Below are 26870 nucleotides of genomic sequence, written 5' to 3'. Positions count from 1 at the left end.
TATTACTTTATTTGTTTATTAGATGTGTTATTTCACCCTTTATAATGATCTTAGTTTCTGTTGGAAAAGCTTTCTTAATTTTTATCTTCTGATGTTTTCTTTCACAATCTGTTACTACAGAAGGTCAGTCTTGAAACCAACAGTATTGATTTATAGCTTATTTTCATTAAGAGACCGAATCTCTATATTGAAGATGTCTGAAATAACAGACATCAGAAATACAAGGCAAATAATTTGCTGTAATGACTTAACAGAATATGAACAGTATAAAGTTTTGAATAAAGCATAATCAGAAGTTTTAGTTGGAGTTAAATGTTGCAAGTGTAGTGAATATGCTGATCTGAAGAAAGTCTGTTTTATATAGGAAAAAACAGGTGTACAGGATGATAATTATAGTGAATGCATCCTCACAGACAAAAAAACCTTTGTGTAGATGAACTATTCTTTATACCTCGTAATCGTAAACATTAATGTTTTATCTGAGAATTCCGTCTGTGAAGGTGCCTTACTGTACCTAAGTATCTATATTTCACACAGAATTTTCAATCCTGGGATTGTGTAGTCTCTTAACCTCAAATGACATCAGCCAATAGAAACTGGCCATTAAAAATTTCAAGAGGAAATTCTCTTGAATATTCCATTGCAAAAGGAGTTGTATTGGTAGCTTTTTAACCTCAGTATTTTATAGGTCAGATAAGGTGAATAAGTGCCCTTCGGGCCACAAATGTCTCTTTAAAAAGTCATTGAAGTGAGAATGTTTTGAAAAGCTACCAAACAGGAAACACTGTTGTTTCAAGGATCTGTTTGAAGTTTTCGTATCTAAAATTAGAAATTTTTTTCCCATACTTTAAGAAGTAACTCTTGCTTAAATTGTTGCAAAAAGGTAACCAGGCTTTAGTTAGCTAGAATGCATTGGTACACTTTGAGGTAATGTTTTTTGGGGGTTCATAAGGCCATAAATAGGGGTGTTGCAACTGAGTTTGGAGAGAAAGGACTTCAAAATAAATCACTGTTGTTCAGTAATCTTGTAGTTTAATGTTAATAACTTCTTCTGGTTTTGTTTTTTTGTCATAGTTACGTCTTTCTCCTGCAAGAGTTCACCCCAGTGCTGTTGGAAGGTCGCGGGACAGTGCACTACCTGTGCTGCCCTAGGGCTGTTGATGTCCTCAGCTGTTGTAGGAGAAACACCAGACCTGGAACCCAGTTTGTTACTGGTAAGAAGTAATTGTCTTGGATTTTAATTTTTTGTTTAATATCGAAGTTTGCATGCTTTCTCTAACAAAATCACTAAAAATCATTTCACTGCTTATTAAGTTAAGAACACTGTAGCAAAATGCGCATCTCTGATCTCTTTTTTAATTTTTTTTTAAATTTTTTTTTATTCTCCTCCTACGTTTAACTTTACAGTTGCTAAATTTCTAATTGCCCTCCTTCCAAAATAAGGAGGATAATAGTTTTCCCTTAGCTTTCATTTTCAGACTTGGTTTTCTCTTGAAATTCTTCATGCACTGTCAGACCTAATGAATTCTAATAATGGATTTTTTCTAAAACACCTCAGAAATCCTGTTTTTTGGTTGCACTTGTGTAGTGTCCAGCTTCTGCGCACTTCAGGTAGATGGTTCGACAGGGCAAAGGCCAAAGCCAAGTCGTTAAAGTTTTGGATAGAGAGTGAAGTGTTTAATGACAGCTCCCTGTCATTTTCTGTTCTGCTTATTGGAGTTAGAGTTTGCTTGTGGATTGTGTTTGGATTGTGGAAACAAAGCTTTAATGAGGTGGTGAATGACTGGAGGCGTGTAGTGTTTTGCGTGTCCTTCTTCTTTTTGCTGAAATTGGCCACTTTTTTATTCCTAAATGGATTTGGATCTATGTATTTTCATGGTAGAAGCAGCTGTATACTGGTCATAAGGTCTTAAATGTGTTGTATTTCCTGGCTAAGTCTAACCCAGACAGACAGGGAGCTGAAATCTCTTTGCCTGCCCTGGGAACTAGTGGTTTGAGCGAGTAATTTCTTTGCTGTTGTGTTCTGGCCCAAAGTATGATGTTGCTCTGCTGCTGCTGTTTGAACTTTGCTCATGGGCTTTCAGGATTGTAACTACTACAGAGATGTTGAACAGAAACGCTGTTTTAATGTTGATGATGGGGGATCAGCGTTGGCTTGAAATCGGAGAAATTTTGGTCAATCCTCATCAGGCAGATGTTAGTTGAATTCTTTTAGGAGCCTGGGTGGTTTTTTTGCCCTACAGTCATAGAGAATTGAGTGGGCATCTCAAATTTGATAACAAAAATATAACTAGTATTTTTCTTTAATTCACTGAAAATGGTTTGCCTCCCAAATTCTTGCCTTTTCTGTAGTTGTGTAGTATTTCTCAAACTGAATGACGAAACTTTTATTTTCTTCCTGTGACTCCTGACCTGTAAGGATGAACGTGCACTGTTGGGCTGCAATTAAACATTCTTATCCCTGGTCATAAGGGAAAAGTGGTACAATGTTGTTTTCATGAAACTGTGAGTTGTGAGTAACCTCTTTGGCCCAAGGGTCTGGTATGGTCTGTTTACAAACATCTTCCTGTTTCTCTTTGAATTCAGAGTTGTGGTTGGAATGACCAACTTAAACAATGAGTGATCGGTTTCATGAGTCAGAAGAGAGTAGAAGAGTTTCTTTTGGCAACTGTTCATTTTCATAAGCTGTTACTTGCATCTACTATGAACAGAGGTGAAAATACAAATATAATTTTTGGGGGTATCTAGTATCAAAAAATTAAAGCTCTTCTTCCTCAAACACACCTAGGAGAAAACACTTTGCTTTTGGAGATTTGTAGTTGTAAAGCTCGCGAGCGGTGTCTTCACAGGGAGTTCTCATCCATTTATACATGGGGTCTTCTACTTGCTCTTTCATTTGGAATAACTACAGGTACCGTCCTTTTTGGTTGCTAAGGTTACATTGGGGTTTTGTTCTCCGTTTTTTAAAACACAGGGCACATGGATAGGAGGAATCCTATGCATTTCTGTTGTCTGTAATTGGGTAAAAGTGAAACTCGTACACACACTGTGTCTTGTTGTGCAAGGAGGCGTTTCGAGCCCAATCTCACCTTACAGAGCTCCTTTGCAGAGGAATTTCAAAAATGTTGGAATGTCTTGGGAGTGGAGACGTGGACAGGACACAGGGGAAGCAGAGAAGTGGGGTGTGTTTGTTGGGTTTTTTGTGTATAATAAACCATTGGAGTGAATTTGAGTTCTTCCTTAATCTGTTTTTACTTTTCTCTGAAGGGAGAAAGGGGGAGGAAACAACACATTTTTGGTTAAATTCCAGTTGGCCTGTTTTCTCTAGGGAGCACAGAGTAGCTGGTGGAGGAGTACACCAGTGAATATTCTGGTACTTTTTAATTTGTGTCCTAGTATTAAGTGTAGAAACATGTTTAGAAAATTGTAACAGACTAAATGTCATGTAGTTTCAATTTTTGATTTCCTTATATTCTGAGAGCAAAAAGTAAACAAACAAAAACCCCTACCAAAAGAAAAAAAAACCCTCTAGGGTTTTTTTTGGTGGTTTCCCCCCCCCTCCCCTGCTTTCCTTCTGAGTGAAGGGAATTTATTTTTGTCCTCGCTATTTCCCAGGGGACTGTACTGTGTAAGTTTTCATCTGTGTACTCCATTTATTGTGTGTGGCTTTTTGTCAAAATTCAAATAATGCACGGAGTTTTAGATGCAACAAATTTGTACCCCTTGATAGTATTAGTGTTAAGATTTTGGTCGGGCAGCTTTTTGTATGTGTGCGTGCTGAGAGTTTGGTTTTTCAAGTATTACTGGTTACTTGTTTTAACTCCCTTCCAACATGAGGTGAAGATTGTGTTTATTTACTCTTATGTCATCAGGTGATATTCTCGTGTTCAAATAATTGTACTGATAGTGCAAAATAAACAGTTTTCGTAGGTACCATATTTGAGTAGCAAAAGTTCATTCTAGCTAGGGTTAAAGATTATATAAATTATTAATGCTTACTTTAAGACCAGATTTTTGACAACATGAAAACTAAGAAGCTGGCCTGTGTCTTGGCAGAAGTTTGCATGAAAGTGATTATTAAATCTGTTCATGTTTTGTTCTTTTTGCTGTTACATGCAAGTGTTATTTGTTTAGGGACAACTTTTTTTTTTTTTAGTTATTTCTAGAAAAGTAATAGACTTGAATTACTCTACTATCTGCGATTTGACTTATGAAGAAAGCCTGATCTGCTACAATTTATTTTGTGGAAAGTCTACAGATGAGCTTTCGTGGTTCATTGGCTTCTTGGAAAGCTGTGTTGTGGCCATGTGCTGTCATGGCAGGCCCAGGCCTAAAGGATTTTAGTAGGTGCTCAACTTTGAAATCCTTCAGTGGACTAAAAATACCTGAAATAAAACAAAAAACCCCCCAAACATTCTTGATCTTCAAGGTTTGTTTCTAAAAAATCTCCACAGTTTATTCCGTCTTTACCATGCTTCTACTAGAAATTTGAAGGGTACTGCTCTTCTGAAGAAATCTTTCTACAAGATCTTTTAAGTGGAGATAAATACCGTTACCAGGAAAAGGAGAAAAAAACCCACCCAACAGCAAGCCACAAAACAGCATGAAAAATTGGAACACAAGAGCACAGGGTTTTTGAAGCTTCCTGAATTTTTAACTACTAGCAAATTGCCTTAAATTTAACTTGGATTAATTCCCTAGTGATCCTTGACATTAAACGGATGTTCTGGTTTGACATGGGTAGACAGAAAACTAATTAATTCCTCTGAATTTGAGGCATATTTAATTTTCTCCCCCAAAGACCTCTCATTTAAAAGGTACGATGCTGTAACAAATGTTGAATGCAGAACGATGTGTATAAGGTAGCAGACCTTCAGACAGAGGAAGATCAAGACATCTACAATAATAACTGCTGTTTTGGAAGATGTTAAATTTTATTGATGAGGCTGAACAGGGGAGTATCCACATCATATACTTGAAAGCACTATAATGTGCCCACCTGCCAGGGGAAGGGATGCTGCTCTTTGGGCATCTTCCCCGTTCATCTCTCCGTCTCTTTATACTTAAAGTGCTTTGGAACAAGGGCAGGTTGTCTGCCCTTTGCGTAGAGGAGTGTATATCCTCATTATTTTTACTTGTTTTCTTATATTCATTGTATTTTAGAATATCAGGTGGTTTTGCTTTCTTGTCCAAAAGGTACCTACCCATCCTCTGTTTTTGTCCCCGGTGTCCTTGTGAAAGTGTGGGCATGGAAGATACAAGGACTGTGTGATCTTACTGTAATGACACGCTTTTCTTCATCCATGGCTTGCCTGGAGGGTGTCTTCTGTCAAGAGCTTGGTGGGTGGGAGGGAGGCCAGTAAGGAGTCCTGCACAGATCTTTGTTTGTGTGTGTAAAAATCCCTTGATGGGAAATAGCTTTTCTCTGAGTTTCTTTCCTAAAGAAGCCAGCGAGTGCTTCAGCCGTAAGAAGCACCAGATTAGTCAATGCCCGACCCTCAAACTGGTCCAGGCTAAACCAAAGGCAGCAAGAGACAAATAATTTTATCTGGGTTTCTGCCGTAGGCAGCTTAAACAAAGGACAAGGTGCATGTAAAATGGACTGTTATCGACAGCGAAGGGGAACCCAGCCTGCTGAACTAAGCTGAATAAATGCACAAAATAGTAAAGAAATAAAATATCAAGGAATCAGTGTTATTTCCAGGTGAAAAACATCCAAGAGGAAAAGCTGTTGTTGCATAAATTCACAAAAGCAGGTGAAGACAGTGACAAATACTCCTGATGCTAAGATGTATTAAATTGAGGAAGAGAAAATTACACTTGCAGATGTCTCTTTTTTTTTTTTTTTTTTATTTTGTTAAATAATTTTATCTGGGTTTCTGCCGTAGGCAGCTTAAACAAAGGACAAGGTGCATGTAAAATGGACTGTTATCGACAGCGAAGGGGAACCCAGCCTGCTGAACTAAGCTGAATAAATGCACAAAATAGTAAAGAAATAAAATATCAAGGAATCAGTGTTATTTCCAGGTGAAAAACATCCAAGAGGAAAAGCTGTTGTTGCATAAATTCACAAAAGCAGGTGAAGACAGTGACAAATACTCCTGATGCTAAGATGTATTAAATTGAGGAAGAGAAAATTACACTTGCAGATGTCTCTTTTTTTTTTTTTTTTTAATTTCTTTGTTTTCCCCCTTCCAAACCAGTTTCAGGGAGTGATGTCTTGGAATATGGATTTTGATGCCCGTGAAGGAACAGCAAAAGGCAGTGCTGTATCTGAAACCTTCTGATGGCTTTGTAATTGTGTGCTCTGAGGTTTTCTCGCGCCTTCCCCAGCATCATGTGGATATGGCAGCTGTTGAAGACAGGATTGGTGATGGACAACTCACTTTATCCTGTGTGGCAATTCATATTTCCTGAGGGGACTACGCTGACTCTTCAGCTCGTAGAAGTAGATGCAGTCGTGGTTTCTGGAATAAAGACAAAACTGAACTGTCATTCTGCCTTAAGAGGTGGTTTTCTCAAACGTGAAGATGTTGCGAAGTGGTGGCAGCCACCTTCCGAGCCCAGGCTGGAGCCCTGCCGTGCTGCCTGGCTCTGGCACAACCTTTTCAGGCCAAACACCTGAAAAATCAGTTGGTTGTTTGTTTTATTCTTACTCCCTGACTCTTAGTTGTATTTTTCTTTCTTTATTTCATTTGTTTATTTCAGATGGAGGTGGCTCCGCTGTGAGAACTTGATTTGAGATCTTTGGGCAAGTTTCAATGGTAAATAGGCAGTGTCATTAGATAGTGCAGAGCTACACTGTTATTGACCTCTTCCAGTTCAAATAATAATAATAAAAAAATATTAGCTTCTTCTGTGCTTAATTCTGTAGAAAAGCTGTATGAATTTGAAATACATAAACAACACTTCAGCCTGTTTGCGTTGCAGGAACATGGTCCTTCCTCTCTTGGGGGAAGCAAATGCTTCTCGATGATCAGGGACCAGCTGGTCTTAAAAATTAGCATTTCTGACACTGCTGAAGAGACAGCTCCATTCTTGCAGAACCAGAGAAGCTCATGCAGGCAATATTGCATAACTTGAACTTTTGAATCATCAGGTGGCTCTCTAGAAGGGAGGTCCCACGTCATGCATGTTCTGTGGGCTGAGAGGTTGTTTTCTAACCAATAGTGTTGGCCAAACTGTAGCTATTTTGCTCCAGTAGATGATAATAATAGCACAGACTAGGGAAGGGGGCAGACATCTTACGGATCCATATCCCATGGTGTGGGAAACCCACTTGAAGGTGTCAGGAAACTTTCTTAATCGTGGCTGTCCTAGGACCTCCTGCTGCTGAGATCTGAACAGATGGGACTGACGTGGTGTTTGAACTTGATGTTTGTTAGAGAGTTGCTCCGAGCTCGAATCAGCCTCCTTACTGACAGTGCTTGTATGTAACCACATACTCTTCAAGACCATAAGACCTCAGAAATACAGTGATTCTGGTTTTTATCAGCAACCACCCATAGCCTAAATCCAGGCTTCTGATGTGTGTGCCTGCCTGTAATTACATTCAGAATCTGGTCTTGTCAGCACATCCCAGCTTTACAGTTGTATGTCGACATGTGAACCCACATATCCATTTTACAATTGGAACTTCTTATGGTGGAACAAATTGAAATTTTTGAGAGAAAGGAGTAGGTATCCTTCCCATTGTATGGCAGCTTAATGCTCTGAATTAGTGAAAGGTGATTAAAAGTCCTGTTCTTCTCAGCTTGATGGATTCTTTGTTATTTTGGTCATGTTCATCCCTTCTAAACATGAATGTTTAGGTCATTATTAGAATTTCTCTACCGAATAGCTTAGGTTGGGAGGTTAACTTGGAGATATAAAGCCAAGGAAATAACATGGTTTATTACAAAGCTAAAAATCTTCTGCTTATAAGTAGTTAAGCTTCAAATAACATTAATTTCATAGTTCTGATCTGGGGACTTAACATTTTGTGATCTGTGGTCTTGGATTTGCCTGTTGCTCTTCTGACTTGAGAACAGTATTTATAGCCCCTCAACGGCAATATAAGGAGGGAAATAGCTGGTTTCAATTGGCTTTTGCTGTCTGAGGAGTTCAGCAATTCAGTGTGTTACACATAATGCTGGTTCCCTTGAGGAAATTGTGTTACAGAGTGCTCTTCAATAGTTTGTCTCCATCAGCGTGGTTTCAAGTGGAGTATCTCTTTCAAAACCAAACTTTACTGAACCCAAACAGTAAAAAAAAAAACCTGACAGCTGTTTTACCCAAGTAACTCAAGACAGGTTTTCTTAAAAGTCTGTAGTAATTTAAAGAAGTGTTTCTCTAGGATGTTATGAACCACTGGAGGATTGAGCTTCAAATCTAGTCCCTTTTAATGTAAGTTATCTGAAGTCTGGTAAAAATAAGCTGCATCGTGTAATGAATGTGTGGTCTTTCTAGGCAGCAGTTGTATTTTGTGGTATTCTTTCAAGATGAACCTGTTACTTAATTTTGTACAACTTGGGGTTTGTCTCGGTCTGTGAGCTTGTATTGGATTTGGTAATACTGTCATTTCCTTCCCCGTACAGGACTTGTGGAAGAGGAAACACAAAGATTTCCAAATGAATAACCGAAAGGAAGATATGGAGATCGCTTCCCACTACCGTCATCTGCTGCGTGAGCTTAACGAGCAGAGGCAACACGGCATCCTCTGCGACGTCTGCATTATCGTGGAGGGCAAGATATTCAAGGCTCACAAAAACGTTCTGCTGGGGAGCAGTCGCTACTTCAAAACGCTCTACTGCCAGGTCCAGAAAACCTCCGACCAGGCCACCGTCACCCATTTGGACATCGTAACTGCACAGGGCTTCAAAGCCATCATTGACTTCATGTATTCCGCGCACCTCGCGCTGACCAGCAGGAACGTCATCGAGGTGATGTCGGCCGCGAGCTATCTGCAGATGACGGATATCGTACAGGCCTGCCACAATTTCATAAAAGCAGCTCTCGACATCAGCATCAAGTCTGATGCCTCGGACGACCTCGTCGATTATGAACTGGGAGCCCCTTCCAGCAGCAGCACGGACGCGTTGATCTCGGCGGTGGTAGCTGGCAGGAGTATATCGCCCTGGCTGGCGCGGAGAACGAGCCCGGCAAACTCTTCTGGAGATTCAGCCATCGCCAGCTGCCACGAAGGAGGGAGTAGTTATGGAAAAGAGGATCAAGAACCAAAAGCGGAGAGCCACGAAGACATTTCATCCCAGTCTCTTTGGACTAGTGACATGGGCTATGGGTCTTTACGTATCAAAGAGGAACAGGTTTCGCCGTCGCATTATGGAGGGAGTGAACTACATTCTGCCAAGGATAGTGCAATACAGAATGCCTTCTCAGAACAAGGAGTAGGGGATGGCTGGCAGCCCACCGGGCGCAGGAAGAACAGGAAAAATAAAGAAACTGTGCGGCATATTACACAGCAGGTGGAGGATGACAGCAGGGCAAGTTCTCCAATGCCCTCTTTTTTGCCTGCCTCAGGATGGCCGTACAGCAGTCGAGACCCAAGTAAGTCATTCTTCTAGGTTTTCATGGCTGAAATTAAAAACGTAGAGTTAATTAGATCTGTTTATGGTATGATCTTATCAGTCTCTGAAATATATTAGCTTGCCAGAAACTGAAAAATGTAGACTCTTGTGTTGCCAGCAATTCAACAGACCCAAGGGCCATACGGTTCAGCCGGGGACCTCAGTGTCACAGCACTCCAGGCTGGTTCTCCTGTGAAAGAAACTGGTAGCTTTGTTTTGGCCTTGAACATAGAATGGCCTAAATCACCCCTCAAACCCACCATTGTAATTGTTGGAATTAATGAGAGAAAAGGTTTTGGAATTTATTTTAGCAGGGGTGCAAACTGGTGTCAAGGCTGAAGAATTTTCCTTGCACTGTATATTGATGATGTAATTACCCCCACGGAGGTGTAATTTAGTCTTAACGGTACTGTCTTCCTAATATTCAGGTGTCACATTCTCATGTGTAAGAAAATCCCTGTAGGTTGTTGCTGGTAATGGCAAGGCATGTGTTTGGCAGCTCTTAAGAATTATGTGGGTTTTTGAGGTACTACTAAAGCTTAAAATGTGTTTTGATGTGTGACTACTTGCAGGCTGAGATGAGTGGCTGCTTTTAAAGTGTGTAGCCAGGGAGAAAAATGTTTTCTTGCCGCCTTTTGCATCTTCAGTAGTTGTTTTTCTGTCTCAAGATAACAGTCCTGTTTGAGTCATTAATCACTGGTGGTTAATAGATCCAGGAATGCTACTGATGTCGGGTTTGGGTGGGTTTTTTTTTTCCTAAGGACTTCAAGGGAGTGTGGTATTAAATTCACTCAAGCTGACTTGAAGAACTTCGTCTGTGCTGTGAGCCTGGGTTTCATCGCATACCAGATTCCAAGTTGGCCAGGAGAAGGGTGTGTGAGATTATATACCCTTATGTTGCCAAATTCAGATGAAAAAAAGCAACATAAATAGTACTGAAAGTCTGAAGAGTCTTTATGGGCTGAAAAAGGATGTTTAAGTTGCTTACATACTGAAGTTTAAATGTGGTTTTCATTGAACGGGTAGCTCTCTACAAATGTCTTTAGATTTATTATGTTTTACAGTTATCTGCTGCAGCGTGCTTGCATGTAATTATTCTAATTGGCCAATGATAAAATCTAAACAATGTCAGTTAGAAGAAAAATGCAAGATAACTTAAGATAACAGTGATTTATGACAAATCCTTTTTTATAATGCCTGTATTTTCGGATTGTTTTGAATGAAGATCCAGCGTGGATTGCCTGGCTTGCTGTTCACATGCAAATATTTTTCATTTTGACAGAATCCTGTAAAAATAATTCAGTTATTTGTACTGTCTATGAGGTGGGGGGGTTTGGGCAGGTTTGTGACACAAACTACTTGCATTGGAGTGACTGCAGAGACACAACTGCTGCTCTGATCCTCGTAGCCAACTGGTTGTAGATTGAATACCTTTAAACTACTGAAAACGGTGCAAAATAGAAGAGACTGTGTTACGGGAAGCTGAATGATGTCTAGATTACTTAATTCCTAATTGCTAAGGAGTTAAATAGAAGTGGCCTTTTTCTTTACAGCTGTTTGCAGATGAGAGGAAGATGGTTTCTAGTGTTGACTCGGTGCAGTGCTGAGACAACGCGTCAGCAGGCACAATCAGAATATTTGTTCCAAATCTTGTCTTTAATGCAATTTCCAGTAAAAGAGGTGTTTCTCATGATGGGAAGGGGGAAGCGGAGTGGTGGTGGTTGGGGGAATAGTTTTGATATTTCACTAGTGCTGGTAAAGCAAAAGGAAAAGCTGAACAGCAGGACTTCTCACTGTCTAGAACGAGAGGGATGCCGGAACCGAACAGGCTGTGCGTGTTGGCAGGGTCCAGCCTGTCTGGTGGCTGCTCCAAGAGCAGTGTGTGGAGTAAAAGTAGCCATGCTGAGCACGGAGGGTGTTTGGAGACAGAGCTACTTGTGGTTTCCCTGTGTTGACCATCTGGAGAGGGAAGCAGAGATGAAATTCTCCTTTCTGCCCAGCTGAAAAGAGACGTTTCTCTGCACTGTGGGGCCTGAGCTCCTGCTATGGCTGCACCTCTGCACGCGCAGGGGAAGCACACAAGAGGAGCCCTGCCTGCATTTTAGGTTGAATTTTCTTGTCTTTTGGGGGATTTTGGGGTATGAATTTGGAGGATTTACGTTATGTGTGTGTTCAGTTTCAGTTAACACTTGGACATCTTGTCAGCAGCAAGGCTCTTGTGCGCGGGTGTGTGTTGATGTGGTTTGGGTGAAATCAGAGTCAGTCACTCAGCTGAGGTTCCTTCTCTTTCTGTGTGTAGTGAGACCATCCCCGCTATCCCAAACCATCACTGTCTTGGTCCCTACAAACAGTAGGGTCTTTTGGTCTCACATTGATATTTCCCATCTCCAGCAGGTGGAAGCAACCCTCCTGCAAGCTGCTCTGTCTCCCAAGTTGCCAAGCTTAGGGGTTCTCTCTTATTGGTACCCCAGGTTCTTCCCTTTCTTGCCAGAATTCAGAATTAGTCTAAGGGTGTTGCAAACTTACATCCTAAGCATGAAAAAAAGTTGATTCTCTTGCGTGAAAATGGATAATGGCAAGTGTCTGCACTGTGTAATGTACATTTGGGATATGTTTAAATTTCAGCTTGAAGTTGTCTTTGATTTAGTAGTGTCAGGCTTCATTCTTTAAAACAGACTTCATAGTCTGGGGCTCTTTTTTTACATCATTTATTTAGAAGTGTCCCTATCTGTATTGTTCATAGCTGAGATGAAAAGGTACTCGTTTGCTGAGGAAATGGGTGGCGAATGTTCTTTCATGAGTAGCTGAGAGGAAGAAAGTCACCTAAAACTCTTTGTTCTTTGAGGCTCATTCACTTTTCTGATCTAATCAGTTATTTTAAGATTCTACTTGTTCAGTCTGGAAGCCCTCATTGTGGGATAATTTGAGTGCCATTTGCAAATGTCTCTGTACTGGAGGACTAATGCACACTCTGGTAATGCATTACATTCTGGTAATGCAAAGCTGATTTAGGAGTGTCCATTTTAAAAGTTCAGCATTAGTGTCTTCCTCCTGAAATTGTGCAAGGTACTCACTTGGCCTTACTTGTGAACAACGTTGCATTTCACCAGCCCGCAGGCAATGTTTTTTGGAAGGTGGGTCTTGTACATGACCATTGCATCAGCCTTTTAACTCAGTGATTATTTGGGGCAGTATACTCCACAAATTAAAACTGCTCTCCTACTCCTGTATTATACAGGATTACTTAATTGATGGTATGTTACAAAGAAGCACATTGCAGTCACTGAAACTTTGCTTTTGAAACAACTAAGAGCTCGTTTACGCTTGTTAGTGGTGCTTCTTTCAGTGGGAAACATGTTCTCATCGATACAGGCAGTGTACTAAAGTGTCCCACATATGTAACTGGACTGTATTTAAATATGAGTCAGTGGGACCTCAAAAAGACAGAATTTTCTTAACCTTTCAATTAAAAAAAAATAATTTCTATTTGGATCACTTAATTGTTTTCCAGATGCTGGGGGATGCTGCTGAGAGTCTTTGAATTTGATCACATTATGGATTCAAATAAAAAAGGAGTGTCTGGAGTAATCTTATTAATGGTAATCTAACATAATGGAAATAGCAACTGAAACAAGAGATTCTTAACGTCTGGCATGAAGAGTGTATCTTCATCCAAGAAAGAATCATCAAATAGGATTTGCAAAAGAATCCAAACTAAGTCGAGACGGTAGACTGAGAACGTGATTAAGCTCTCAGTTTCAAGAGGGTGGTGTCAGTCAAGCACAAAGCGTGATGAGGACCATCTTTTCATGCTAGTTTCAGTCTGTTAATTTGGATTCTCTGTTTAGCATAAAACACATTAGCTTTTTCCTTTCTCATCGTGTTTGGGTTGTTCAGGATGTCAGTCTGTCACTCCTCGTATGAAACATTCATATATATGTTTTCTTCACCAAGCCACACTAACTTGGAAGAGGGATTCTCCAATGTAAACTGAAGGATGAGATTTTATAAATAATAACTTGCTTCATAACTGAGCCAAGAAGAATTTCCTCCACACACTTGCCAAGATAAGAGGTCTGCCTTTTATTTTAACCTTTCTTTTTGAATTTCATAGGTTTCCTAAAGAAACATATTGCTCTTTGCTAGTCTTAGTATCAAAGATGCTTATGAAATTCAGAAGTAGTCTTGTACCTTGAGCATCTTCATTTTCCTTAAGTTGCTGTTCCTTTAATGTTGGCTGGATAAAGTTTTTATAGGATTAGACGTCCTGAGTGCACAGGCTTCAGGATCGGGTGGTATTTTAAAGGCTCTTGCCAGAAGAGGACAGTTTTCTTCACTAGAAGAGTTGATAACACTAGCGAAATGTTGTGCATTTTGCCACTTCATATAATGGAAAACTCTGTCACTTTGAAGGCTGTCTTTTGAAGAATTTATTGATGGTTTTATTATTGTGTTAGTTCAAACATAGTAGTTATGATTCAGGAATTTATTTCTAAGGAAATACTCCCACACATCTTCTGAGTGTTTGCATCCTAAAGCTGCGAGTGAATTTCTGTGTGCCAATTGACTGTGAAATGAAGCTAATTATTTTCAAAACAAACCAGTCATTTTTAAAGACGCAGCAGTTTGGGAACTTCTTGCTTTACTTTAGTTACGTGTAGTGAAATTGTCGCATTTTCAAAACAAACCAGTCATTTTTAAAGATGCTGCAGTTTGGGAACTTCTTGTTTTACTTTAGTTATGTGTAGTGAAATTGTTGCACTCTGTATAAAAAGAACTTCAGGATTTAAGTAATCCCAGAGCAGTGACCTTCATGGCTATGATGGACAGGACTTCGCTGTATCCGTCTGGCTTTGCAGAGTTCCAAGTTCCTTTAAAGATTTTGATGGGAAAATATTAACGATGCACAAGTTTCCTCCCTCGTGGAGAGGAGACGTTCAAGCTCGTCATTTTCCAATGACACGCTGTGATTTCAGTGCCTGCTGCAGGGAGTTGTGCTACTGGCTCTCTGGGAAGAAGGGAGGCAGCTGGTGCCGTAAGCCTTTTCCTCTCCCTGCTTCTGTCTCGGTTTCTAGAGAGCAAACGACGATACAGGAGCCGCTGGTGAGCACAGATGTTTAGCACTGGGATCATATAGTGAGGTTATATTTCGGAAAGCTTCAGAGGGAGGCAAGAAAGAGCTCCGTGTTGATGAACTCTCAGCTAATTCTGTGCAAGTGAGGTCTGGACCTGTCCAAGTAGAGGTAGGTGAATGTATAGATTTTCTTACGATTTTATTCTTGCAAAAGAAGTCTTTTTCTTAGCAAGCTGCTGGACTTCCTGTAACTTTCACCCTTTCAATGCAAATCTTCAAATCTTTCCTCAAATCTTTCAATTATTTTTTTTTTATTTTTACTAGTATTTTTTTAAAAAAACAGTGGCAATTCCATTGTTTCTATTCTGATACTTGGCAAGTGTATCAGTCCAAGTAGGGGAATAAAGGTCCTGCACAATGAGAAGAGTTAAAAAATGAGCATGAAGTTTATATTCAGGATTCAGATGCTTAAGGAACTCTTAAGATTTTTGTTCTGCAAAACCTGTATAACACTACGCCTTTACAGGATGCTTTATAAATAATGGATTTACCTGTGCTGAAGAGCTAGTGTTTAAAAGAGAAGAAAAAAATATCTGCAGGCTAGCACTGGAGGATTAATATTAGTGAATAAATAAAGAAAATGCAGCGTGAATGAGTTCAGGAGTGGGGCTTTGCACTTGGTGAATGAAGGCTGTTGGGTGTGAAGGATTATGCCAACATGGAATAGAGCTAGGGAAAGCAAAGGAGGGGTAGGTGGTACAGGAGAGGAGTATGTAAGGAATGGGAAGAGGGATAATAGAAAAACAGAGCTGAGAACAAGTTCTGAGAACAAAGAGCCTGGATTTGTTGTAGTAAAGGTGGTATCTGAGACAGAGTGAGAGAGCAAGGCTAAACCAGAACACATCTGTGCCAGGAATACCTGTTGAGCATTAAGACACAATGAATTAATTGATTTTTAGGCTTCTCTACCCAGCTGTTCCCATTAGACGTGGATAAACCTTACTGAGACTCTCTCCTGTACAGTCATTCCTTGCTCTTCTTAACTTTTGCAGCCCAATATTAAAATCCACTTGCTTCAGTGCAGCTGCAGTGGTGAATACTGGTGCTCCCATGTGTTTCTCTGCCTTGTCAGTCTCCTGTTAGTGGCAGACTGAGCCATCTACCCTGACTTTTACAAAACTTCTTTCCCTGCTCCCTGTTTTGGAGTAAAATGTTCACTTTATTGAAAAGGTGTCGGAGTATTTTGAGGGTAGGCAATAGTAAATTACAAATTGCCTGCCACTTGGAAAATTAAGTTAATTACTGTATTTTTCCACCTGCTTTTCATGAAGTTGTAGTCATGGGGCAAGGTATTAAAATTTTCTTTGCTACTACTGAGGAGGGTTTAATGATGCTTTTATTGGGGAGATATTTCAATGCCTTAAGCAGTGGTAGTCAGTGATGCCAGACTTGCTTTCTCAGCCAGAGCTGGAGGGGTTACAGATTTGTGCTCTAATGCCACCCCCAGAATTCTTTCTTAGCACCAAAATCAGCTTAGCCCGAGTTCTGCATTCCTCTGGCTTATGGAGCTGCCCAGGTTTCCTGACCATCTCTGGTCGTCTCTTCATGAGCATGAAGTTTACTGCGTGGAGGTGGCTGCTACTTGCAGCAAAATGCAAAACCAAGCAAACAAAAAAAAAAAAACCAACCACTCCAAAACACAACCCGCTGACCTCCGCGTCCATGTGCTGAATTTTGCGGACAAGTTGCCAAGAGTGCTCGCTGAATAATTCGGGTTCTCCGTATCACCACAGTTACAGGCTAACGAAATTATTAGGACGCAGTCTTTGCAGGAATAACTCTTTTGAGTCTGTGTTATTAAAGGGTTAGGTCAGGTTATTTTCAAGTCTGGAACTGAAAATCATCGCTTTAAACCCAGACACTGATTCCCTGGCTACACCCTGGCTTTAAAATGGTTCCACCCTAAACCAGCTTTAGCTCAAAGCTCAGTGTCTGTTTCCTTTCCCCACCCTGCATTCCATTTTCCCCAGGCTCCAAAGCCCTCCTCCTCCTCTTCCTCCTCCCTGTGGTAACAGCCCTGATTCTGTTAAGCTGCTTTAACTCCAGAGATCAGGGGCACTTCCCCTCTCTTGACTGCCCGTCTCACTATTTCAGTTGTTCCTTGTGCCAAGGTTACACTTGGCTTATCTTTACTGAGATCGCAACCTTTCAAAAACAATTGTTTTTACCCTTCTTCGTTTCATTACTGAAATCAGAAGTAAGAAATCAAGAAGGTTTTAGAATTCTACACATAAAAAAAAATTTCTAGTCCTACTTTGCAATCATCACTGTTCAGGACTTTCACTTTCCTATTTGAAGTGTTGATTTGGCATTAAAACATAGTAGGAATCAATTCTTTAGATGCAGTGTCTAAGAATCAAACCCAAAAGCTAACTGGAAAACTAACTTTGCTGTATTGCTCTCAGATTTTGTTTATGTTTTTTTTTACATTTCTTACAAGCAGTTGTTTTAAAAAGGTAAATATTTGTTCTTGAGGATTTTCAAAGGCGATAGCGCAGCATCTTGTCACACCACGAGTACTAGTGTTCATATTCAATGTGATACTTGAATGTTATATTTCTGTCCCTTCATGTTTGTGTCTATTTGTGTGCAGATGTGCAGCAAGAGATGTTCTGTGCTGCTGCTCAGTACAGAGAGAAATATCGGTCCTTTTACTGCCTGACTTATGAGACTTAGAAAAAGAGGTGAAGCTCACAGTCAACCTTAATATTTTTAAAGAGATTAAATATTTTAAAAGAGAGAGTCTGTCTATTTTGGGGGGAAAAGAGTGTTACTTAAGGTATTTCTGCACTGCTGAGTCTGTCCTGCTTCTGCAATGACCACTTTATTATTCCATTTCACAATAGTTTCAAAAATAATGAACTCACCCAGTTTATCCGTTTCCGTCCTCTTTGGATTCGGGTGTTTTGTTATATCTCGTTTTGGGAAAGATCAGTGCCCAGGTTGAGTTGAGGTCACTAATCAACAAACAGTACAAACACCTGGGTTTGGGGCCAGGAGCTCCTTTTGCTGACGCAGCCCACAGGAAAATATCTGCAGAATTTGATTCAATGTTAGAGAAACAAATATGACTGGAAAGAGAAAAAAAATTTTATTTTTTTTTTTTATTTTTCAGATACCTTGGGCAGTGGGGTAATTTTCCAGTTAGTATTTGTACACGGATTACTGTTTTGAGGAAAACATAGATGGAGATACACTTGTGCTTTTAGAATACCACTGCAGAAATAGCAATATAAACCCAGGTCATATTTGTGTAGAACAAATTTATTTTAGAAATACTATTTTAGAGATATTTAGGAGGATGTTTCTGTTGGTAAAACATCTATGGGGAACATCTTATGGCTGTAGGCTTGAAAATTATATTCAAGCCTGTATGGTGAATGCTGCCTTTCAGCTGGCACGGGTCCCCCGAGCCCTCTGGAACAGAAACAGCACTGGAAATGGGCAGTTTTGTGCAGGATGGTGTTTCTCAGCACCTCAAATCCTGCAGCACAGGACAGTGTCCCACATCACACCGCTTTGATTCGCGGCTCAGAAGCTGTAGGAGGTTTCAAACCAGGAAGAAGAGACTTGGGAAGCGCAGTCTGAAGGAGACCATGTTTTTGATTCCATAAGGATTCATTTTGGGTATTGTACAGTCTTTACTATAAAGGCAGTTTTTAATGATAATAGAAGTTGCGGTTAAATATCTGTGTTTCCCTGATAGTTTCCTGAGTTCTGAAATTGGAGCTTATTTTGCATGCTGCACACAGTTATTATATCCACATGTATACTATTATGTTTATAAAATAGTGCTAATGAAAACCAATATAGCTCATGGCATTGCTTCTCTATGTAAATATTACAGTATGTGAGAATGCTGGGTTTTGCTTAACAAACAGTAAATTGGGAAACATTTTTGAAGGATTTCTCTTAGAAAGGAGAAAGTATCTGAAATACAAGGATATTTTTAGCAGCTGGTAAAAGATTTTTTTACCAGCCCAGGTGCTCCTATTTTTTTTTTATTCCCAAGAAAAAACACTAGGAAATGACAGGTGGTTGGTTTTGTTTTTTTTTTTTTTCTATGAGTTTAAAAATTAATTGCCTTTTGCACAGAAGGAGATCAAGCCAAATCTTCTAAACTTATACAGGAAACATCATCGCTGAATTTTTAGATACAGATCTGCCTGACAGTAGATTTTATAGATACTTGACACAAATAGGTAGAAGAACCTCAGAAAATTAAGTCTTTGATTTCACCTCAGGTTTTTTTTTTCCAGAAGAGTTCAACTCAGGTCATAATTTGGCAGTGTCCTTGAAAGAAAAGCTTTTTTTAAGAGGCTCCCACTTTCCCTTGGTACTGAATTGCACCCCCACGCTCTGCGGCAGTTGTTCCGGTGAAAACGTCTGTGCAGCCATGTAGTGAACTGGATTGGGGAACTGATCTGGGTTTAAAAATAACTTTTTTAATAAACCAGTTTATTTTTAACATATTAGTTCCTGTCTCAGGTTCACCTCACAACAAGACGTGTGGTCTTGGTACAACTGAGGGAGTAGGAGGGGAGGATGCAGGAATGAGCATTTGGGGTGGGAGACATTGCTGATGCTGGGACCTCTGCCCTCACCCCCCTCTGCCCTTTTTGCCTGTTGTGTTGTAAACAAAATAAAAATGACATTTCCCACTGCAGTACACGTTACCCAGCTGTGTGCAGGAGATCCTAAACTGCTACCCCAAAAAGCCTGATACCTGCATCCATCGCAGGGAGCATCCAGGGCTGATGCTGTTTGCTTTGTTCATTAACAACCTGGGTGGTGGGATGGAGTCAACCCGCAGCAAGTTGTTGGATGACACCAGGCTGGGAGGAATGATTTGCTGGAAGGCAGTGGTGCCAGAAACGGCAGGAATTCAACAAAGACAAATGTGAAGTCCTGCGTGTGGGACAGAAAAACCCTATGCACCGGTGCGGGTTGGCAGCCAAGGAGTGAAAAAGCAGCTTTGCAGAACATGTGTTCTGGTGAGGAAGGAGCTGAAGAGGGGTCTGTGTGCCCTCGTGGTGGTGAAGGCTGGCTACGTGCTCTGTTGGCTTATGAAGAGCATGTCGAGGGAAGCGAGACCACCTTTGGAGTGGGATCTCCAGGACAAGAAAGACTTTGAGAAGCTTGAGCAAGCCCAGCTGATGCCATCAAGATATGGTGTACAAGGAGAGGCTGAGGCAGCTTGGTTCAACCTTGAGGAAGAGAAGGGGGGTGGATGGATGGATTGTCCAGAGCCAGCCCCTTCTCAGATGCGCGTAGAGAAAGGATGGGAGGTAATGGGCACAAGTTATAGGAAGGGAGATTCTCATGGGGTAAAAGGAGGAAATTCTTCACAGAGTGGTGAAATGATGGAGGAAGGGCCTGGAGAAGTTGTGGTATCTCCCTCCTTGCAGATAGTCAGAACTTGGCTGTACAGGCCCCAGAGCAATGGGATCTAACTCAAAAAGTAGCCCTGAAGTAACTTTCAACCTGATTTATTCTATGATTCTTAAAAATGGATCCAGATAATACAGCAGGAATTTCGTCTTTCTGAGATGGCCTGTATTTTTTCAGTTGTTTGACTAGGTTTAATGCTTTTTACTGTCAGTTTTCTCCTAGATCTTGGAAAACAATTTATCACATTAGTGTTTCATTTGGATACTTTTAGTAAGTTGCATCACTGTTATTTCTGCCATAGCCCTTCCCAAGGACCTGGCAGAGGTCTGTGGTACTTCCTGATTTTTCTAACTGGTACAAACTGGTTTTGTTATACCTGGGTTTGTGATGGGAGCTCATTTTATAGGACTTACAGGTTGTTTTTTGGTGGTTTTTTTTAATGGTAGTAGTGGCCTGTCTGCTGATAAATGGAATTTCTGATCTGGATTTGGGCTTTGCATAGTGTGGCAAAGCAAACAACTTTCCTGGGGCCATCCTTCCCTTGCAGAGCAAGCGTAGGGTTCAGTTTTGTTTTTCCCAAAGGTAAATTTCTGTGCAACAGCGACCCTTTGTGCGGTCGGGGGGTTGTACTGGCCTGAGCATTATTCCCATTTACAGATATGTTAAAACTGCCTGGTTGGGAATGAAGGGTGTTTTTCCTGCCGTGCTCTGCTGGGATGTGATGTCAGTGAGAAGATGCTCATAATCGGGCTTCCCACATTCCTTTTATATTAGGCTTTCGTGTGTATGGAAAAATTTTACCTGTTACATGTTGCTTTCAGAGTTTCAGGGATGCGTGGAAACGCCGTTACCAAAACTGTAAAAAAAATATTCCCTGTGTTTTATTTGAAAATAAAAAATAATTTAAAAAAATATTTATCCAAGTCAACAAACTAATAAAGCTTTTCTAAAGCTTCTGTCTTTTGGAAAGCAGGCTGGTGTCATAGAATAACTGCGAAGTAATTATTTGCTAAAGAGACTAATGAGCTCAGTTTTTTAGAGCAGCGTTAATCCCGTGTTTAGCTCCTGCCCTGGTGGGGGTTTCCTGCGAGCGGTGCCGGGAGCCCGGGCAGCGGCAGGAATTGCTTCAGTGGGGAGAAAATAGGAGATGTGGGGGAATCAGTGGGAGCTCTCGGGCTGCCACGTGCCCCGCTGCCTTGAGTAATTGCAAAATAGAAGCTCATTTACTAAAGCTTGGTTTACGTCCTGTTGAAGCGTTGGAGTAAACAGTTTAGATTACTGGGAAGTGACAGATACTTTTGATTCATATAATTCTTTGGCTAAACTTGTTAAAAGAAGCCGTGTTTTGGAGAAAAGGGAGAAGTGGTTTTGGAGGCGCCGTGAAGAGGAACTTCATGCATTTTGGGGTTTTGGTGGACTGAGAGTATTTCAGTACTTATGTGACTAAGTGGATATTTATTTTGCCTTAATATGTATTTGATTAGGTTACATCAGCTATAAATACTGGAAGCTCTAAAGCCTCTATTTCACTGTCTGTCTCTAATCTTGGCTTTTGAGGAACATTTAATGTCTTGTTGTGGTTACAATTAATCTGCGTGTGTTTTAGCAATTAGTGTTTATGTGCAGCAGGCAGTAACAGACTCTGGCAACTGTCAATCAGCATCTGTAATTGGCTATGAAAAAGGAAAAGAGAAAATGCAAGGTGATTTACTGCCTGCCCCGTTATTGGCAACACCGTTTTGTTGACAAACACTCTTCCTGGCCCCAGTTGTTTGCTGTGATTTGCCGTGTAGGTGGCGAGGAGCAGAGGAACAGCAGTATTATCGTTGCTTTGATTGGATAAATCTGTCTGTTACATTACCAATTTAATGGGCTAGAATTTACTTGCTTTGCCACCTTTTGTAGCAGCTGCTGTTTTTTAAACTCTTGTAATTTCCCTTTATGTGGAAACGTTTGTTTTTAAAACAAATTTGATTATCATCTAGAAAAGTGCATATGCCTGTTAACCGCTCGCTCAGAAACAGGGGGATGACAAAACATGTAAAAATTCAAAGCAGTTGAATTCTTCTGCTTGGCTAAGATTCAATAAAACTGATCATATGAGATTACACAAGCAAAACACCGATGGAGGGGTGAAAATGGTTTGTTTTAAAGAGAGAGCATCTCAGGTATTTGGCATAGTTGCTGCTGCTGTGTGTGTACCCCCAGCCCTGGCTATTCCTTACACGTCCGGGGTGTAGGAGTTCTCTGCTAGTGAGTGGATTTTCCTTATTGTTTGATTTGAGGCTTTTTGTTTTTTAAAGGAAGTGGAAAAAGTTAACAGCAAGGGGTACTGGCAGTACAGTACAGCTGAATAAAGTAAATCTGACCATGGTAAGGAACCTGATGTGCCCTGGGCTGGGGAATTCAGTGACAGAGCCTGGCTCTGTGGGGCTGGACACCTGGAGCAAGTCACCGCGTCTTTCTCTGGCCGTTACCACCTGTAAAAGAAATAAAAATAATTATATTCCTTTAGCAGTTTTCCAGGTTACAGAGGTAGGCACTGTACCAGTGTCCTCATTAGCATTTTTTAATCGGGCTGTGCAGATTGATATCTTGCCCTGGTTTGACGTATTTGGACACTGCAGCTGCATGTGAGTGTGTCACACTCCTCCTCCTCCTCCTTCCTCTGCATCTCTGGGCTGGGAAACCCTCTGCAGGGGAGTCAGGTTATTGCTGGGCTGTATGTGGACAACGCCTGAATTCCTTGCCCTGAGAAGTGTGAGAAGAATTTGTGAAAGCAGCTGAGTGTTAATTTTGTACATGTCAAACCACTATTTTGTAATAGTTGCCTCTTGCATTAAGTAGATTTAAATGTATCTTGAACTAGGAGGCACTAAAATGCTCAGGATCTGTAAAAAAAAAAAAAAAACCACCTTCTTTTTCCCCCTGATCACTCATCGTCAATGTCTTCTCTTTGGATTTCTTCCCTCTCTGTGTTGATAATACAAATAATGGAAAGGCTTCTGTTTTTTGGGAAGTTTTAGCCCTGTTTGCCAGGTACTCGATGGGTTTGGGGCATGTTCTGCTGCTGCAGATTCTGGAGTAGGTAATTGCAATTTATTTTACCTACTTTATAAATGGGGTAACAGCCTTTTTTGAAGATAATTTTTTGCTTCCTGTGAAGGGTAAAGATAAGTGTAAGAATCACTTTCCTTTACGTGAGTCAAAGTTCACAGCATGAGAGACTCCATAATGAATGTATATTTTGACATGGAGGAATTAACCTTATTTTAGCTTTTTCACTTTTGTTTTGGTTTACTAATTGATGTTTTTGTTATGTTTTTATATAGTTTCTTAGTAGCTCCCTGTTGTAAGGTGGCAATCTGTAGTTTTTTGGATTGTTTCCTTTTTTTCTTTTCCCAACTGTATCACTTCTGTATAAAACCTACCCTGTGATATATGCTGGGAGCCACTGATTACTATGTAATTTTTTAAACAAATGACCCCAAGGATTTTATACTAATTAGCAGTCCACTGTCATAGACTGTTTGTTACTGGATTTTTCAAAGCCTTCATCATGGGGAAGAAATGAAAGAAAGAAAATCCAGACTACCTGAGTAAAATTATGGGGAAAAAAGAATTTAAGTGTTTGAAAGTAATTTCAGTACTAGAATATTCTGAAATCTTAGTTTAAAATAAGTAAATTAATAAGTTTTTTTCCAGTTCTTGGTTTTGGGGGAGATTGGACACGTCTCTCCCCTTCTGTCCTGCCCTCTCAGCGTGTGGTGCTGGGGTTAGTGGGGCAGAGGCTGGAAGAACAGAGACCCCCAGCTGTGGGGTGAGTGCACTTTGTTGAGCCTTTGAACAGCCACGTTCATCTTCAGACTCCTGGAAAAGGGGATGGAAACACCTGAAAGGTGACAATAAAGCCAGAACAGGTGGTGATGAGTTGCCAGGTCTCGGTTCTTTGGAGCCACAGTTAAATGGGGATGTGTGATCGATGTTCCTCATCTCAGGAATTTACATCTCTGATGGCATCTTTGCTCGTGCAGGTGCTGATGTGACAGTGACAGAGCCCAGCAGCTCTGACAGCAGAGTGGAGCGGCCGGACCCCTACGTGAGCGTGGAGGAAGCCCTCCTCGGGGGGGAAGCCAGCTACATCTCCCAGCCCCTCACCCCGGAGAAGGAGGACGCCCTCCAAGCTGCCACCGTGGCCAACCTGCGCGCGGCTCTCATGAGTAAGAACAGTTTGCTGTCTCTGAAGGCCGACATGCTGGGAGAGGATAGTTCTCTGCTCTTTGAGTACTTGCCCAAAGGCACGCATTCGCTCTCTCGTAAGTTTATGTTTTTCTATTTTTTTGTTTACTGATACTTTAAGTGAAATCTTTAGCGAGAACAAAATACAGGTCACTGTCTCGTTTATTGCTACCACGATGTTTATATCCAGTTTTAAGTGCTGCTTAATCCCACTTTCCATAAAATGTGGAAACCTGTGTCTGGTATTGATCCAACTTTAATGTAGGCCATGGAAGTAAGCATTTAGTGTGTGTAGTGCTTGTCCTCAAATTTCTCTTTTGCTTGTTTGCAAAATGGTACTTAAAAACAAAATACAAAGTATTTGAGTCCTTATGGTAAAAGAAGTAGCTACAAAGGTTTGGAATCCAGAATTGCCTGATGTTGAAAAGAGGTTTGGCTGCTGCTCCTGTGTCTGTAGAAACAGTTGTGATTTTGTAGATAGCGTGAGCTTTCCTTCTTGCTGTTTGCTTTTAGACCTCTCTCTAAGTAATGAGCAGCTCTTGATTGTTTCGTTATACTCTCTCATGGAAACGAGTGTTTTTTCTCCTGGTGATCAGTTGGAGACAGCTGATACATACCATGACATGGACAGCTCATTTTTCCAGAGTATATTTGTATTTTCTTCATTGCAATCGTAAAATAGTTTGATTCTCCAGTGCACAAAGAAGGAAAAATCATTAATGGTGTATTTTAGTAATGCTCTCAGAAGATGGAGATATAATCTGACATAAAACAGAGCAAGTGGTGGCTTTCTGAGTACTACATGTTAGTTTTCAGTAAGAGAGGTTTATTTTAAAGTATAAGAGAAAACTGACCAATTAAATAGAATGAAAAGGTCACTTAAGATATTTATTTTTAGTTTCCTTGATGGCAAAAAAACCAGGTAACTTTTACTGGTCACTTGGGTTGTACGATAAAGGGAAAAAACTGCACAATATTATGTTGGTCTTAGTATCTCTTTTCACTTCTTGTGTCTGGACAGCAGTAATAGTTTTTTGAAAATCTTCCTAAATTTAAAGGAAAAAAAATTTTTTGTATTTATTCTGGAGCTTTAGTGTTTGGGGGAGAATTGCTAATGCAATGATCTTGTTACTGGTTAGTTCTCTTACTGAATGATCTCCAGTTAAATCAGATTTTGGCGGTTCAGACTGGGCTCTGGGTTGGAGAGCCCGTGGTTGCCCAGATGCTGGTGCAGCCAGGTGTGGGGTGGCTGGTGAGAAGAGCCCTCGGCTGGCAGCGGGGCAGGTGGGAGCAGAGATGGATGATGCTCTGCTGCGAGGGGTGATTGATGCTCCACGTCTTCCCATCCCTGGCTCCTGACAGGTGGAATCAACGCTTTCATCTTCTGGCATGACAAACTGGAATGATGGGGCCGCCCTCTATCCATCATCCTTCTCGCGGCTTTAGATTTTACTTAAAAGCTGAAGGACCACTTGGCGTGAAGACAAATGAGTATAAGGCAGTCATAAATTTGGGGCAGAAATTAGAGATTGCCTAATGAGCTGAGAAGTGGAGTTCAGGAACAGACGTGGTGTAGGCAGAAGATCAGCTTAGTTTAAAATAAAGCTTGATAGATTAGAAAAGGGGGTAAATGATAGCTCAGTGAGGGCTGCGATGACTGAGGAGGTCGTTCCAGCCTGTATTTGAGGTCCCTGTTCTCCAGTCCTTTTGCTATTACTAGAATTTCCTTCAGTTAAGCTTCAATAATCTCATCTTTGTGAATTGCATGAGACAAAATGACAACTTCTCACTTGGTCTGGAGCTCTGGCACCAGTAGGTGGATGTCTCTGTGGCCTGGTAAAAGGATTTTTACAGAAGCAGGGAGTTAAGGGACGTATTTTTCTTTCATCTTACGCAGATTCACAGGTATTGATTTATTTTAATCACTTGAAAAAGAAGTTCTGATATGACTCGCTTGCTTTAAAGTGGTCATTACTGAATACAATAGGACGCCAAGTTTAATGAGAATTTTTGGTGTATAAAACGACAGTAAAGCAAGTGGTAAGAAGGTTCTGGAGATCTAAAAGCACAGTCTAGGTCTGTGCTAGCTTTGTAGGTGTTTTTCACATTTTTCTTCAAACACAATTTGAGGATGTTGAGTCATTTTAAGTCTTGGGTTATATTAAAAAAAAAAAGACGGGGGAGTCGGCAGGAGCACAGTGAACAAGAACAAGGGGGGTTTTGGGTTGTTGTTTATTGGGTTTTTTTTAAAGAAAAAACCCAGCACAGTTTTCATCTGCCTAATTTGAAGAGGAAATGCACTAAGTTAAAGAATTTTAACTGATCAATTTCTCTTGACTTTAAAAAAATGTGAAGTGTGTTTTTAATCTTAACTGTTGCCACTAGATTGCCTTCCTACTCTCTTATGAAGCACTACAGTAAATGACTGACTCAAGGAGCAGTGGTCAAGTTTATTTTTCTTTTCTGGAGGAAAAAACTTAATGGAGGTGGAAAATCTGAAGAGTATATTATCCATGTTTAAAACTCTGATGAGCCATTTG

General features: G+C 40.6%; 1 protein-coding gene across 1 annotated transcript in view; it reads left to right on the top strand.

The window, feature by feature from the left end:
• Nucleotides 1-1076: 1076 nt before the first annotated feature.
• Nucleotides 1077-26870, top strand: part of LOC106895423 (zinc finger and BTB domain-containing protein 46-like) — a 57745-nt gene continuing 31951 nt past the window's right edge. The window contains exons 1-3 of the mRNA XM_014954844.1: nt 1077-1214; nt 8577-9546; nt 24126-24407. Coding sequence (XP_014810330.1) covers nt 1161-1214; nt 8577-9546; nt 24126-24407 — 1306 coding nt within the window. The 5' untranslated portion in view covers nt 1077-1160. The remainder of the gene's footprint in view (nt 1215-8576; nt 9547-24125; nt 24408-26870) is intronic.

The sequence above is a fragment of the Calidris pugnax genome, unplaced genomic scaffold (assembly GCF_001431845.1).
Source record: "Calidris pugnax isolate Ruff unplaced genomic scaffold, ASM143184v1 scaffold50, whole genome shotgun sequence".
In the NCBI taxonomy this organism is placed as follows: domain Eukaryota; kingdom Metazoa; phylum Chordata; class Aves; order Charadriiformes; family Scolopacidae; genus Calidris; species Calidris pugnax.
The sequence above is the reverse complement of the archived record's forward strand: the minus strand, read 5'-3'. Positions and strand labels throughout refer to the sequence as shown.